Source organism: Xiphophorus couchianus, chromosome 21 (genome assembly GCF_001444195.1).
Source record: "Xiphophorus couchianus chromosome 21, X_couchianus-1.0, whole genome shotgun sequence".
Lineage (NCBI taxonomy): Eukaryota > Metazoa > Chordata > Actinopteri > Cyprinodontiformes > Poeciliidae > Xiphophorus > Xiphophorus couchianus.
Genome location: NC_040248.1, coordinates 16,169,025 through 16,181,139, shown reverse-complemented (window position 1 = coordinate 16,181,139; position 12,115 = coordinate 16,169,025). Strand labels below are relative to the sequence as shown.

At 38.4% G+C, this 12,115-nt stretch overlaps 1 protein-coding gene across 1 annotated transcript in view; it reads right to left on the bottom strand.

Annotated features, from left to right (window-relative positions):
* Positions 1-5,777: 5,777 nt before the first annotated feature.
* ofcc1 (orofacial cleft 1 candidate 1) overlaps positions 5,778-12,115 on the bottom strand; it is a 166,822-nt gene continuing 160,484 nt past the window's right edge. Inside the window, exons 26-27 of the mRNA XM_028005695.1 lie at positions 11,666-11,807; positions 5,778-11,553 (exon numbers count right to left, since the gene is read on the bottom strand). Coding sequence (XP_027861496.1) covers positions 11,477-11,553; positions 11,666-11,807 — 219 coding nt within the window. The 3' untranslated portion in view covers positions 5,778-11,476. The remainder of the gene's footprint in view (positions 11,554-11,665; positions 11,808-12,115) is intronic.

Genomic DNA, 12,115 nt, shown 5'->3' with positions numbered 1-12,115 from the left:
AACCTTATTTACAAACTCATAGGAAAATGGCATTTAGGAAATCTATTACTGCTAATAATTGTGTGCAGCCCAGGAATCCCATTAACAGCTGTTTTAGAAAGATTCTTCATCGGGAGCCGTTTTCTTTGAAACCCCTGCTTTGTTTCTTCCCAAAAAGTAGCATATATATATATATATATATATATATATATATATATATATATATATATATATATATATAATTTTTTCGTCAATCCCACTGATATAAAATGTTTCCCATGTATTAGACATATGTTCTCACATCCAGTAATTGACTGTGACTCCACTGTCAGACTTAATTAATTGTAAAAACAAAAAAGAAACATTATTAGGGAAAAAAAAACAACAAACAGACATTTCCGTGTTTCTTTTAAAATCGGAGAGCCATTTAACAAACATTTCACCCAGGCTCGGCTATTACACAGCCTATTGACATACATTGCACCCCGGCTGGACTCTTTCAACGCCATCCATCGGTCACGCAGATTGTCCCCTGGCAGGCAGAGGGCCAGTGACGTTAATGGAAATGGGGCGATGCTGGGAGCATAGAGCCTGGAGAAGCCTGGATGATCCCTCAGGCCATGGCTGCCACGGGATGAAATAGAGAGACTATTACAGCAGAGTTGTAAAGCCCCACACGCTCCACGCACTATCATAATAGAATATTGATTCTATCAGATGCCAGGCCCCGGCCTGTCCCTGCAATGAAGGAAAGAGCAGTAAAGGTCATTGTGTAAAGGGATAGAATGAGGGAGAGAGACAGAAGAGCAACGAGGTGAAAGGAGAAAGGGAATATCTGGGGAGAAAAGAGAAAGTTGACCATTCCTGTTTTGCACTTCTGCAGTAATGGAACATGCAAGTGCAGTAAGATGAATGCAGGATTACGGGATTTATATTAAAAAAAAAGAGAGGCTGATTTAAGTCTTGTTCAATAAGTTTAATAAATCTCATTTTTGTTGTTCTGTTGAACTCTCTCTTTTCTTTTCTTTTTTTCTCCCCTTTCTCCCCACTGCTGCATCTGTCTCCACAGCCATAAGTAACAGGGAAGCAATTTCAACCATTAATTGTTGATCAAGACGGTTGGGAAAAGCGCCAAAGGAAAAGGATGACAAATAAGCACCCACCACGCGAACAGCAGTACAAATTACACCACAAGCAGGAGACGTTTATGCTTGATTGGAGCAATTTAATGTTTTCACTCCAAAAAAAAAGGAAAAAGCCCTCAAATCCTGGGAGGACAGTTAAGGAAATGACTTTTTAATCATCCAAGGAGCCTCTGCGTCTTGTCTTTCCTGATGGCACCATATTGAAGACTTAGAGACATCAGGAGTAGGACTTTACTAATGGAGAGCCAACAGTGTGAGAATCAAAACTTACTGGCCAGACTTTGCTTTAATATTGATAATACCCTCATGATGTGTGGATTACCCCCATAAAGCAAAATGCCACAGTCCGTTTTTCAATTCGTCTTCATATTTTGTTGTAAATCTGGACAAAGTATGGCGGACATCACAGGAGGAACTCATTTTCGGATTTTTCCTAAGTGCAGGAAGAGACAAGAAGAAAAAAAAAAAAGAAATTTCAAGGCTATTTTCTGGTTTTAATGAACACTGCTAAACAATCGTCCAGCAGAGTGCAGCTGTTCTAGCTGCGTTCCCTCCATTGCAGCTGGAAAAGAGAAAATATTCCAGCTGGAAAGGGGAATATTTCCCCTTGTGGTCCTTTATGTCTGCACCACAAATTGACCGACAATCCACAAGATGGATGCTGACGTGAGAATAAAGAATCTCATAGGAACATAAACTGGTACAAACATGTTAAAATCTCTCTCTTTTTTCTTTTTTAAGGTTTTCATGTGATTGTTTCCCCAGCACCTGCCCAGGGTGTACCCCGCCCCTCGTTCCATGACCAAGTTCCTCAGGATAAGCAGGTATTGAAAACGGATGGACCGATTGATGTTTTCCATTCGCTTGGCACTCCCAAGTGCCTAATCCGGCTGTTATCGCTTTAGATTTAACTTATTTTCATTCAATCAAGTTTGTTACTTCTACAGGATAAGACAAGAATCTTCCAAATTTGTCCAAAGATGAGTGTTATTATTAAAAAAATTATTATTTTTTTTATTATCCAGTTACTCTCAAGAACCTAGCACTTTTCATAATTCCTGACAAGATTAATGTACGTTTCAATAAAAAAAAATTTTTGGATGTGCAGCATGTTTTTGAGGTTGGAAGGTGTCTTTGGCCTTCCCCTAATGTTTAATTCCTTCCACAGACTCCAAACTTCAGTATTGATAGGCAAAAGAAATAGTTTGATAAAAACTGAACAACAATGTTAAATGTGCCATGGGGTGTGAATACTTTTGGGCTGATCTGTATGTGAATTACCCTGAACAACAAATATGAGTCGAAAATACCAAAAATCATACTTCAAGTGCACTAACTGCACTTATCACTCTGTAGTTTTAATCTCTCCTACCTGCTATGACATGAGTGATCTGGATTTTCACTATGTCACAACATAATTTATACTTATTTGCTTATTTTGGACATCCATAAGTTTAGGGAAATTGTAATTTAATGCCATTCTGTGTTTCTACTGTATTTGTGAAGCTGTTGGAAAGGAAGTTCACCTCTGGCCATTTTTTTATCAGTTTGACCTGAGCCATGACGGTTAGGACTTGGGATTACACTGAGAAAAGTACTTAATTTTGATTTGATTTTTTTTTTCTTTTAGAAATATGTAGCCTAATGTATAAACATAAATAAATATAAGTACACCTTTTCAAAAAACAAAACAGAAACCCATGCTTATTGCCTTCAAGCATCACACTGTGTAACCGAGTCAGACCAGGCATATGTTTAACCGTGCAACAACATTAGAATTGACTAATCTTTGTTGTGACATTACGGCCCGTGTATAAACTTAATGATGAATTCTGTTTTTTCCCAGGCCACTGGGAAATATATTCATGAAATCTCAATGTCCGACAAAACCAGTCATCTTTTAAACAGAGCTTTGACTGTGACATACTATTCCTCATTTCCATTCCGGGGGAGGCTTTATTTTAGTCAAATAAAAATCCATTTTTCTTGCTCTACTTCTTCTTTTTTTTTTCCCCCCCTCCTCCGAATTCACTCTTAGCCCCAGTAATTGAACAGTAGTTGTTGAGGGCCCCAGCAAATGAAACTGCCATTGTAGCATCAAAAATAATCAATTTGATGAGTCTTGTATATACTCCCATACTCAACGTAATGTGATATTGATTCGCGCTCTGATATAGTACTCCTCTCGCGCACCAGAATGATTATTGGCTTTTGACAAATTCCATTGCAATATTTTATTTCACCCTCCCTCTCGGCCCAGCTGCCTCTTTTGTCTCAGAGCGCTGCTGCAAAAAGCCCACAGCTCCACTTCCCCTCTACAGCCAGACTTTATATGTTCGCAACCCACTCAAACAATAAAAAAACCCCTCGCCTCACTTGCTAGTCATCTGAAATCATCCGAGTTGATCCAATCAACTCGCGTCAAAGTGTTATATATCTCGGTTTGCCTTTAAAAAGATACAGTTTCAAATCCGTTGTCTCTTCGCTTTGATTCATCAATTCATGCCCACCTTTGAGTTAATGTTTCCCCGTGTTGTAAGACATTGTGAATAGCTCCCTTGAAAATCTAATACATTATTTAAATCCAAATCACCCTGCCCTGTCCAACTATGTTATAGATGACAATAATGCTGCCTTGGTGTTCACCCCCCCTCAACCCCTCCACGTTCCACACACACACACACACACACACCATAGATTTGAACTTCCATTTCTTCAGCTCGTGTTCACTTGCTCACTGTAGCTACAACAATGAATCTAAGGATTGATGGGGACCATGAAAAAGCTGTGGACAGACCGATGGTGGGATCATGTGATGACGGGATAAGGAATAATAGATTCATGAGGAGATGAATGGGATTCAGGTGCGGAAACGCAAATGAAGGAAGGAAAAGGAGGGTTGGACGGTGGGGTGGCAGAACGAGGGCGGCTGGGTGGGCAACAGTGGTAAAATGGAAAGATGGCACACCTCAACACACCAGGCCAGTTAGTATTGATTAGCGCACGTAATAAAGAAAACGAGAGACCTGGCTCCTGAGAGGACATGGCTCTCTTGGCGTCTGTTTTAACAAGGAATGCATTTGTATGTGTATATGTGGGCGTGCACGCGCAGGGGTGTGTGTGTGTGTGTGTGTGAGATCTAAAGCCATTAAATATGCCAATGCCTGCATTTTACTCACTGAAATGCCAAGGGGTGTCTACAGAAATGAATAAAAGAACAAGTACACCGTGCGTGTCTGTGTCAGTGTACAGCCTGTGCACGCCAGAGAACGTGCATGTGTGTGTGTGTGTGTGTGTTTGTGCCTGCTGCAGGCTGCAACCCCAGCATGAAAACACTTCATGCACACACATATACGCACACACAACAAGGGCCCACTCATGGAAAAATCAATATGATGGTGATAGAAATATGCTTGAATGTTCTCTAGGTGAGAGATTGATCTGAGCTCTACAGAGAATTTGTCCAAAACCAAATAATGGTTAAGGGCCAGCGACCTCCAGATCTCCACAGAAAACAATAATTAGAACCACACTGTGTGAGCCCACACTAAGCATATTAAGGCCAGAGTCAATGAAGGCTAAATGCTAACATAGCAAAGGTTGTGTTTCAATATGAGTGGAAAGAGAGAGAGAAGCTTTTAACAATTATGTTTACACTGTGTTTCAGCTTCTATCTTTGTTCGTTTAAGAAAAGACAGTCCCTTTGTTTACTAGACAATTTCTCTAGTTTACTGGTCACTCCCCTATTTGCACTATTATGTGTTTACTTATTATTCACTGTTCTTTTTATCATTCAGTCTATTTGATATGTGTGTGACATGAAGGAACATATGTGTATATTGCTCTTCATGTACAATTCAATTGCAAAGTATGTTTGAAAAGTATTTATATTCTCTATAATAATCTATAGAATTAGGTTTATTGGCACTGAAGCTATAATATCCTCCTTTTACTGCAATTGCTGACCAGCTTTTTGCGTGTTTCCGATAATGTTTTGACAATTACATTTTTTGGTGGTAAACCACAAGTTATAGAGGATGGAGATCCTGATCTTTACCTCCTCTCACAGATTCATGATTCAGGCCACGTCAAAACATTTGTATTATTTCACATGAGAAAAAAAACAAAAAAACATGCTGAAACATATAAAATTAAAAGATTACATTAAATGTAAATGTGCAAGAGACAAGAAAACCTGTGAGAATTTGGTATACTTTGGACAAAGGATGAAGCTCAGTTGGGTTAAGTTTTTGCTTCACTTTTTACTTCTCCTTCCAAAATAACCCTTTGCATTTCTGCTTACTGTGAGGAAATCTTAATTCTTTTCATTACTGATACTTCCTTCAGTTTACATAGCCATAAAAAGACTGCTCACACTTGAACAAGTACATAAATTCTCTTTCAGTATAAGCACAGTTTATTATAATTCTCAGAGGAGAAGCCTTATTGTGGACACATTGTAAATATATTGAGATGCCTTGGCTTACCTATTACCAAACAAAGGAAACTTTATGATTTGTAATTAATCTACAGTCTTCATTTAAAAACTTGAAAGTTCAACGTCATAGTTCATAGTCAAATCTTGAAAGCCTTCCTCATTTCTGAACCCCTTAAAGTTGTAAAATTATCTTTGAATCAGAAATGAAAACCTGCACCATTTTGTATCATTTTATTTAAAAAAACAAACTGCAGTACAGCTGAGAAAATGTATGGATGGACAACATAAAATGTGCTTTTTAATATTTATATATATATTTTACTTTTATAAATAAAACATGTGATTTTCTGAGTTTTCACTTCCACAAAAATCACCCAGGCAACTTATTGCTTGTGCTGGTGTCCATTTTTGTCCCTTATATGAGGAGAGACAAAAGTCTAATTTATCCATTAATGTAAAATGAGACAAAATATTCCCATTGAAGCAATGGTTAAGCAATAATTCAAACAGATTGTTTGAACAAAATTCAGATTTCATTACTAGTTGTTCATAATCTAAAAGCAGATTGTTCAGTAAATGTTCATGTATGAACATTTACTGAACAATCTGCTTTTACATGGAAGGACTGACAGGACGACTTGATCTCACCTATGAAATCTATTATCAGCCCAAACATTTCTTGAGTGATGAGTCTCCTACAGGAAACAACAGCTGTATGTGCAAATCATGCATATAAATCAATTGCAGAGGCCCTACGTACTTTAAATGCACCCATTAATTAAGCAATGTCAGACACAATGAACCGTGAAGTTCATTACATTTTTAGCATTCAGACCCAGGATTATTTGAAGACTGCATGAGAGGAGAGGAAGATGGGTTTACCTAATGATCAGAACTATAGCTCAAAGTCAGGCAGATGCCAGAGAAAATATAAGGAACGTTTTTTATGAGAGGAGGCAGCAGAACAGAGGGCTGTCTTAGCAATCTGCAACACGCAAGAGAAAATGAGATCAAAAAGTAAGCAAAGAATTATAACTAGCTGTTTTCTCTTTCAGCTTTCACCTCAGAGGAGCTACTCGTGATTCCCACTTGATCAATTTGATGGAAACGTTCGTATTTTCTCAGAACCAGATTTTCCATTGTTGATTTGAATTAAGCATTCAGCACAAGTGGAGAAGAAACAGCTTCTTTGTTGGACGCTTTATGAAGTTGTACACAGATTTCCAAATTAATAAAAATCATTTGTCTTTATAAAGTGGTTCCAAAAGAATGACGTTATGTTAGAAACTAACCCATTTTAAAAGATGCTACAAAACAGATCCTTCATAAAAAAAATCCTTTTCACTTTGCACCATTTAATGTAAAGAGTCTGCAGGCCCATCTTTAGCATAAATGGATTTTTATGATAAGGTTAGTTGGGTCTCATCATATTTTATGTCCTATCTGATACTAGTGTTGAGTTTTTTGGGCAGCTACATCAAACAGTATTTGCTTATATCCATGCCGATGGTGGAGCGGGATCATAGCATGATGCTGCCTCCACCATGCACCATTGTGTTGTTTCAGCTGAAGCTATTAGCAATGCCACTGATACAAGTAACCTGCTAAATAAGCAACCTAGGTCAATCTCAAAGTTACTCAGAAAAGCTTTTTTGAAAACCCTAAAGATCAAATGGAGGTTCAAGTCATCCATTCTGCTGGTTATATTTTCAAATGTTTGTTGGATTGACCCATAAAATCTCTATCTCTGCTGAGATAGATGTTCCCTGGAATAGTTTCTAGTGTGCAGTATACCATACAAAGGAGTAGTCGCTATAAAAAGGTAAACGGCGTGTGAAGTGTCATACTTTAACTTTGGCTGTACGACTAAAATACCCATTTATAGATATTTTATTTAACTGGTAAGTATGTTTCAATAGCGCAACCTTTTTATTCATGAAGTCTTCTCAAAAATCAGTTGTAACTATGAGCTTTTCTTCCAAGAAGAGCAACATGCAGAGTTGTTGCTAAGAATATTTGGTTCAAGTATTTTTTTTAAGACAACAGGAGAATTTGTGGGTAAGGGTGGATGGGTGGGTGGGGGGTAAAGGGGGGCTCAGAGAGACGAAGCTTGGCCCAGCTGCCTGGCATTAAGCAATGACCTCTGCATAATGAAAGATGGCGAAAACATTTCCCACTCATTACAAGGTTCCACACTGTGACAAGATTTGCATATTCATATTTTTTTTCCCTTCACCCCCATCGCCCCTTTTCACTGCAAATTATTATTATTATTATTTTTTTCTGTGAGCAGGACATCTGCCTCCCCTGACCAAGCTCTGGTAGAGGAAAAATAAATAAATATGTGTGTAAATGTAGCGTCTCTATCCAGATGCCACAAAAATATGGCACGGCGTCGACGTCGTCGCTCGCTGCAGCCGCACGCGTCTTCTTCGACTTAAGCACCAGGAAATCAAGTTCAGGGTCAGTGGAGAGGAATACAGGTTTGACAGATAAACTCAATGGAGAATTTAAATTTGCTTTGATTTTTATTGAATGGTATGCCGCTATGATACTTGTATTCTGGTGCAAAGAAAGGAGTGTTGACCTTTTTCAGTAAATTAATTTGGCCCAACTTGCAATAAGTAGGCTACAGCTAAAAAATATTAATTTTTAAACTATATAAAAAATTTATGTTGACATATTTTACATACAACCATGGTTTTTTTTTAAGTTCTTTTATGCATGAGCCAATTCCTTGAGGGACTTTCATTGATCAAAAAGTTGCCAAAACGCATAGTTATATTTCAGCTTCAAATAAAAAAAGACTGACATGTTAGCAAAAAGTGCAGTAGTATTCCCAATCAAAAGAAATACAGAACAGAAGTGTTTGCCCTGAAAACAATCATAGAAGGTTTGAAATTATTAATAATAATAAAAAAAACACACACACAGGATGAAAAGTATGAGTTGAAATCCCATCTATTTAGTTGGGCAACTTTAATTCAACTGAATCAGTCTGAGCCGGAGCCGCCAACCTTGCCCGGAGAGTCGCCGATCTCAACGAGAAGCGTAACGATCACCGTAGCACTTCTGAATACAAACTGTTTTATGTGAACACCTCGAGCTGAGGGCTACATAAATATAGAATTAGTCAAAGTGTTATTTTTTCTTCTTCTTATGTTTTATTTTACCCCCACCCCTTCTTTCCTCACTCTCCAGAAAGATCCCCAGGTTCGGGCTGGCTTCGAGCATATGTGGGCACCTACTTCAAAAAGTTGCAGCTCCCATATGATAGCTCTGTAAAAAGGTTTTCTTTTAACTTAAATCAGCATATGTGTGGCGCGCAGACCTAGCGGCATGTTTTTCTCCCTCAGAAATAATTTCTCCCAGGGATCAATTTGAAATTTAAATTGCACCGAAGTGGTGTTTGTCATTAACAATCAAATATTTGAACCTGTGAATTACCTTTGGCTCCCCTCCTTCCCCCTCTGTACCTGCGCTTCCCTCAGTTTTGAACAAATTGCATGGGGCATTGTTTTGATGGTTTTGAGTAAAGAAAGATGGCGATTCTCTAGCAAAATATAAAATGAGAAAGACGGCAGAGGGGAAATAACATCAAAGACATACATGAAAGAAATGAACACAACAATCAAATATTTTTCTTGTGTTGAATAATTAAAAAGAAAAAAAACATGATCATGTTGCCCTTTTAAATAGAGGAATAGTGCAAGTAAAAATAACCCACTAGTTTGAGTAAATTGGTAAGATGACAAAGGTAGAGTATTTAGAGAAAGGCAAAGCTTCATCTCTGAAAGGGAGAATTTCTGCTTAATGTTCATTAGAGGATTGATTGAATTGGGGGGTGTAGCGCTGTCACTGTTAATAGAGTCATTCCTAACTAGCCTAACTGGCTCTGGCTAGTGTCACACAAACAAGAGGGCAAGATGAAAAAAAATATATACAGTATGTAGTGCCAAATGATCTCTAGAATCAGCTAAGCTTAATGATTTCACAAGCATCTTAGAGGTGTAATCATAATATATTTCAATTGTATAGCGATTTTCTAAATACTGAGACACTTTGTAGCCAGTACAAAGCATTTCCTTTATTCTGTAACGTGCCTTGTGCAAGCATTCATTCAATTTTACTCTATATTTTCCATGTTACAATTTTAAAATATTCTGTTCTGTTTTTACATGAAACAGGAATACAAGATTATATGTGGCTAAAAAATGACAATCCGTGTCAATCTCAATCCACCATCTCCACGGTGACACATGGCTTTGGCAGCATTGAGATGTTGGGATGCTTTTGTTCAACCTGGGATGCAAATTAAAGCCCAGTCTTCATCCTGGAACTTAGGCTGGGCAGAGGTTCACCTTCAAGCAGGGCAGTGACCCAAAACGTACAACCAGAGCTATTTTTGGATGTTTCACATCATAGCATGGCCATGTGTTAGAACCTACTCAAATTCCAGACTTAAATCCAGTTGTTATATAAAAGAAAAAAAAGAAGAAAAGAATGTACTTCAATTTAACGCATTTCTTTGGTTTCGTTTTCTCTATTTTAAGACTGTGAAGGCCCAACTGCCTTTTGGAGCTGAATGGATATTCAATATATGCGAGTGTGCTGTGCTGTGTGTGTCCATATGCAGTGTCCCTGGCACCCCAGGGCCACAGCTATGATGGTTTAAACATGGAGGTGAGCAGCAACTTCAAGGCCAAAGTAAGGCATATTCTTGATAATGATGAGCACAAATGGCCGCTATGACCATTCGACGAGACCCCGGACTTGATCCGTAATGGCCAGCCATAAAGGGGAAATCATCATCAATGAAAATGACAGGTTATTAAGATCAGATTTTAGAGGGGCGATGGCTTTAGTATGATAGGTTAGCCATCCATAAAAAGCTCTGAACGACATCAGTCGTGCTCCCCATCATCCTGCACCCTGCGCCAGAGACACATGCTAATAAGCTCACAACCGTTAATTAAGCAATATGTGTAAGTAGGCGGCCATTACAGCCTGATTTGTGAGCCAGTTCATTACACTAAGCACCGGCCAGCAGACACATATTCAATACAAATCAAGCTGGCCTGAAAATTATCCTGTTTAATGTGAGGCCAAAATTGATATTTTATCACTTGTCTTCTGATTAGTGACTTTAGGAATCTTCATATTTCATTCAGCTGAGGCAGTGTGCGATACCTGACAGCATGCAACTGTTAAGAGAGTTGTCCGAGTGTTTATTGACGTTGTTAGGTCACAGATGACTTGTCAGTAGGGTTTGCCTGCATAGAATCTCAGAGACAAAATGTTGCAACCCACAGCACCACAAAATGTACTCAAAAAAGTACATTTTGTGTCCATGTTTTGTGTCAGTGGAGATTTCTACATTTGATCCAAAATTGGATCTAGGATCTCTACTGGAATCCCTGCCTGAACGCATCTACCCGTACCGACTCTTTTAATTTCGTCAGCAGAATGCAGTCACAATTTGCACAGCCTGTTTCTCATGACTATTATTGAACAAAACTTTGTTGATACAAAAGGTATTGATTTTCCCAAACAATCTTTAAGAATTCCTTAATATTTGTATTACCACCTTTGTGTCGCTGTCATGTAAAGTGGTCAAACACTTGTCATTAAATGTCACAAAGTTCAAAGGAAAGTAAAACGTTGATGAAGTTGAGTCATTTTTCTTTGTTACCACAAAATTTGCATCCAAACGACTACAACCCAAGCAATCAGCAAATCACGTAAAAAAAAAACTGAGTAAACATGCTAACATTAGCCTAGCATTATACTTAGCATAAATAAATGTTTTTGTAATAAACAGCTGTTGCTATCTAGAAACACTGAAATTTCTGTGTCAAAAATATTATTGACTAATGTGTAAGAACACAATCAAATCTTCACGTGGTCTTCGTTGTTACTGAGGGAGGTCTGGCAGTCTTGCAAAACTCGAGCCACATCCACTGCCTGCGATCGGCTCCACACGATTGGACCCTAAAGGGCAGAGAACATTTAAAGCAATATGGCTAAGACTTTCACTTAAATGAACTGTATCCGATTAACAATAAAGTTTACATTTCAGGAGAAGTATCAAAGTAACACTTACGGCCAAACAGTTTTTTGCGTTTCCGTAGCTGGAGGGAGATGCTGGCACCCGCCTTGTCCTCTCTTTGACGGGATGAGCTCTGATGCAGGCAAGAAGGCACCTCCTTGGTTGCATTGTCCAATCCATGTAGTTCACCAATCACCTTCAGAACAAAAAAGGACCGCTGCTATATTGCTTCTTATGATCATCTAGACGGCTTGATCAAAAAATTCTCAAAAACGTCTTCTTTTGCAGCATTGGGAATATGTTTATATGAAGCTGAGCTATAATCCAAACTCTACTGGGAGCAGATGTTAAATTGCCAAACAACAAAAGTGACTCATTACTTCAGAGGACTCGTATTCTATGCTTGAGAATCTATTGCTGGCGTCGCTCAGACCACTGCATCTGGTGCTTTACACCGCACTTGCTGATTTAAGGAGAGGAAGTGATTAAAACACTTGATTTTAA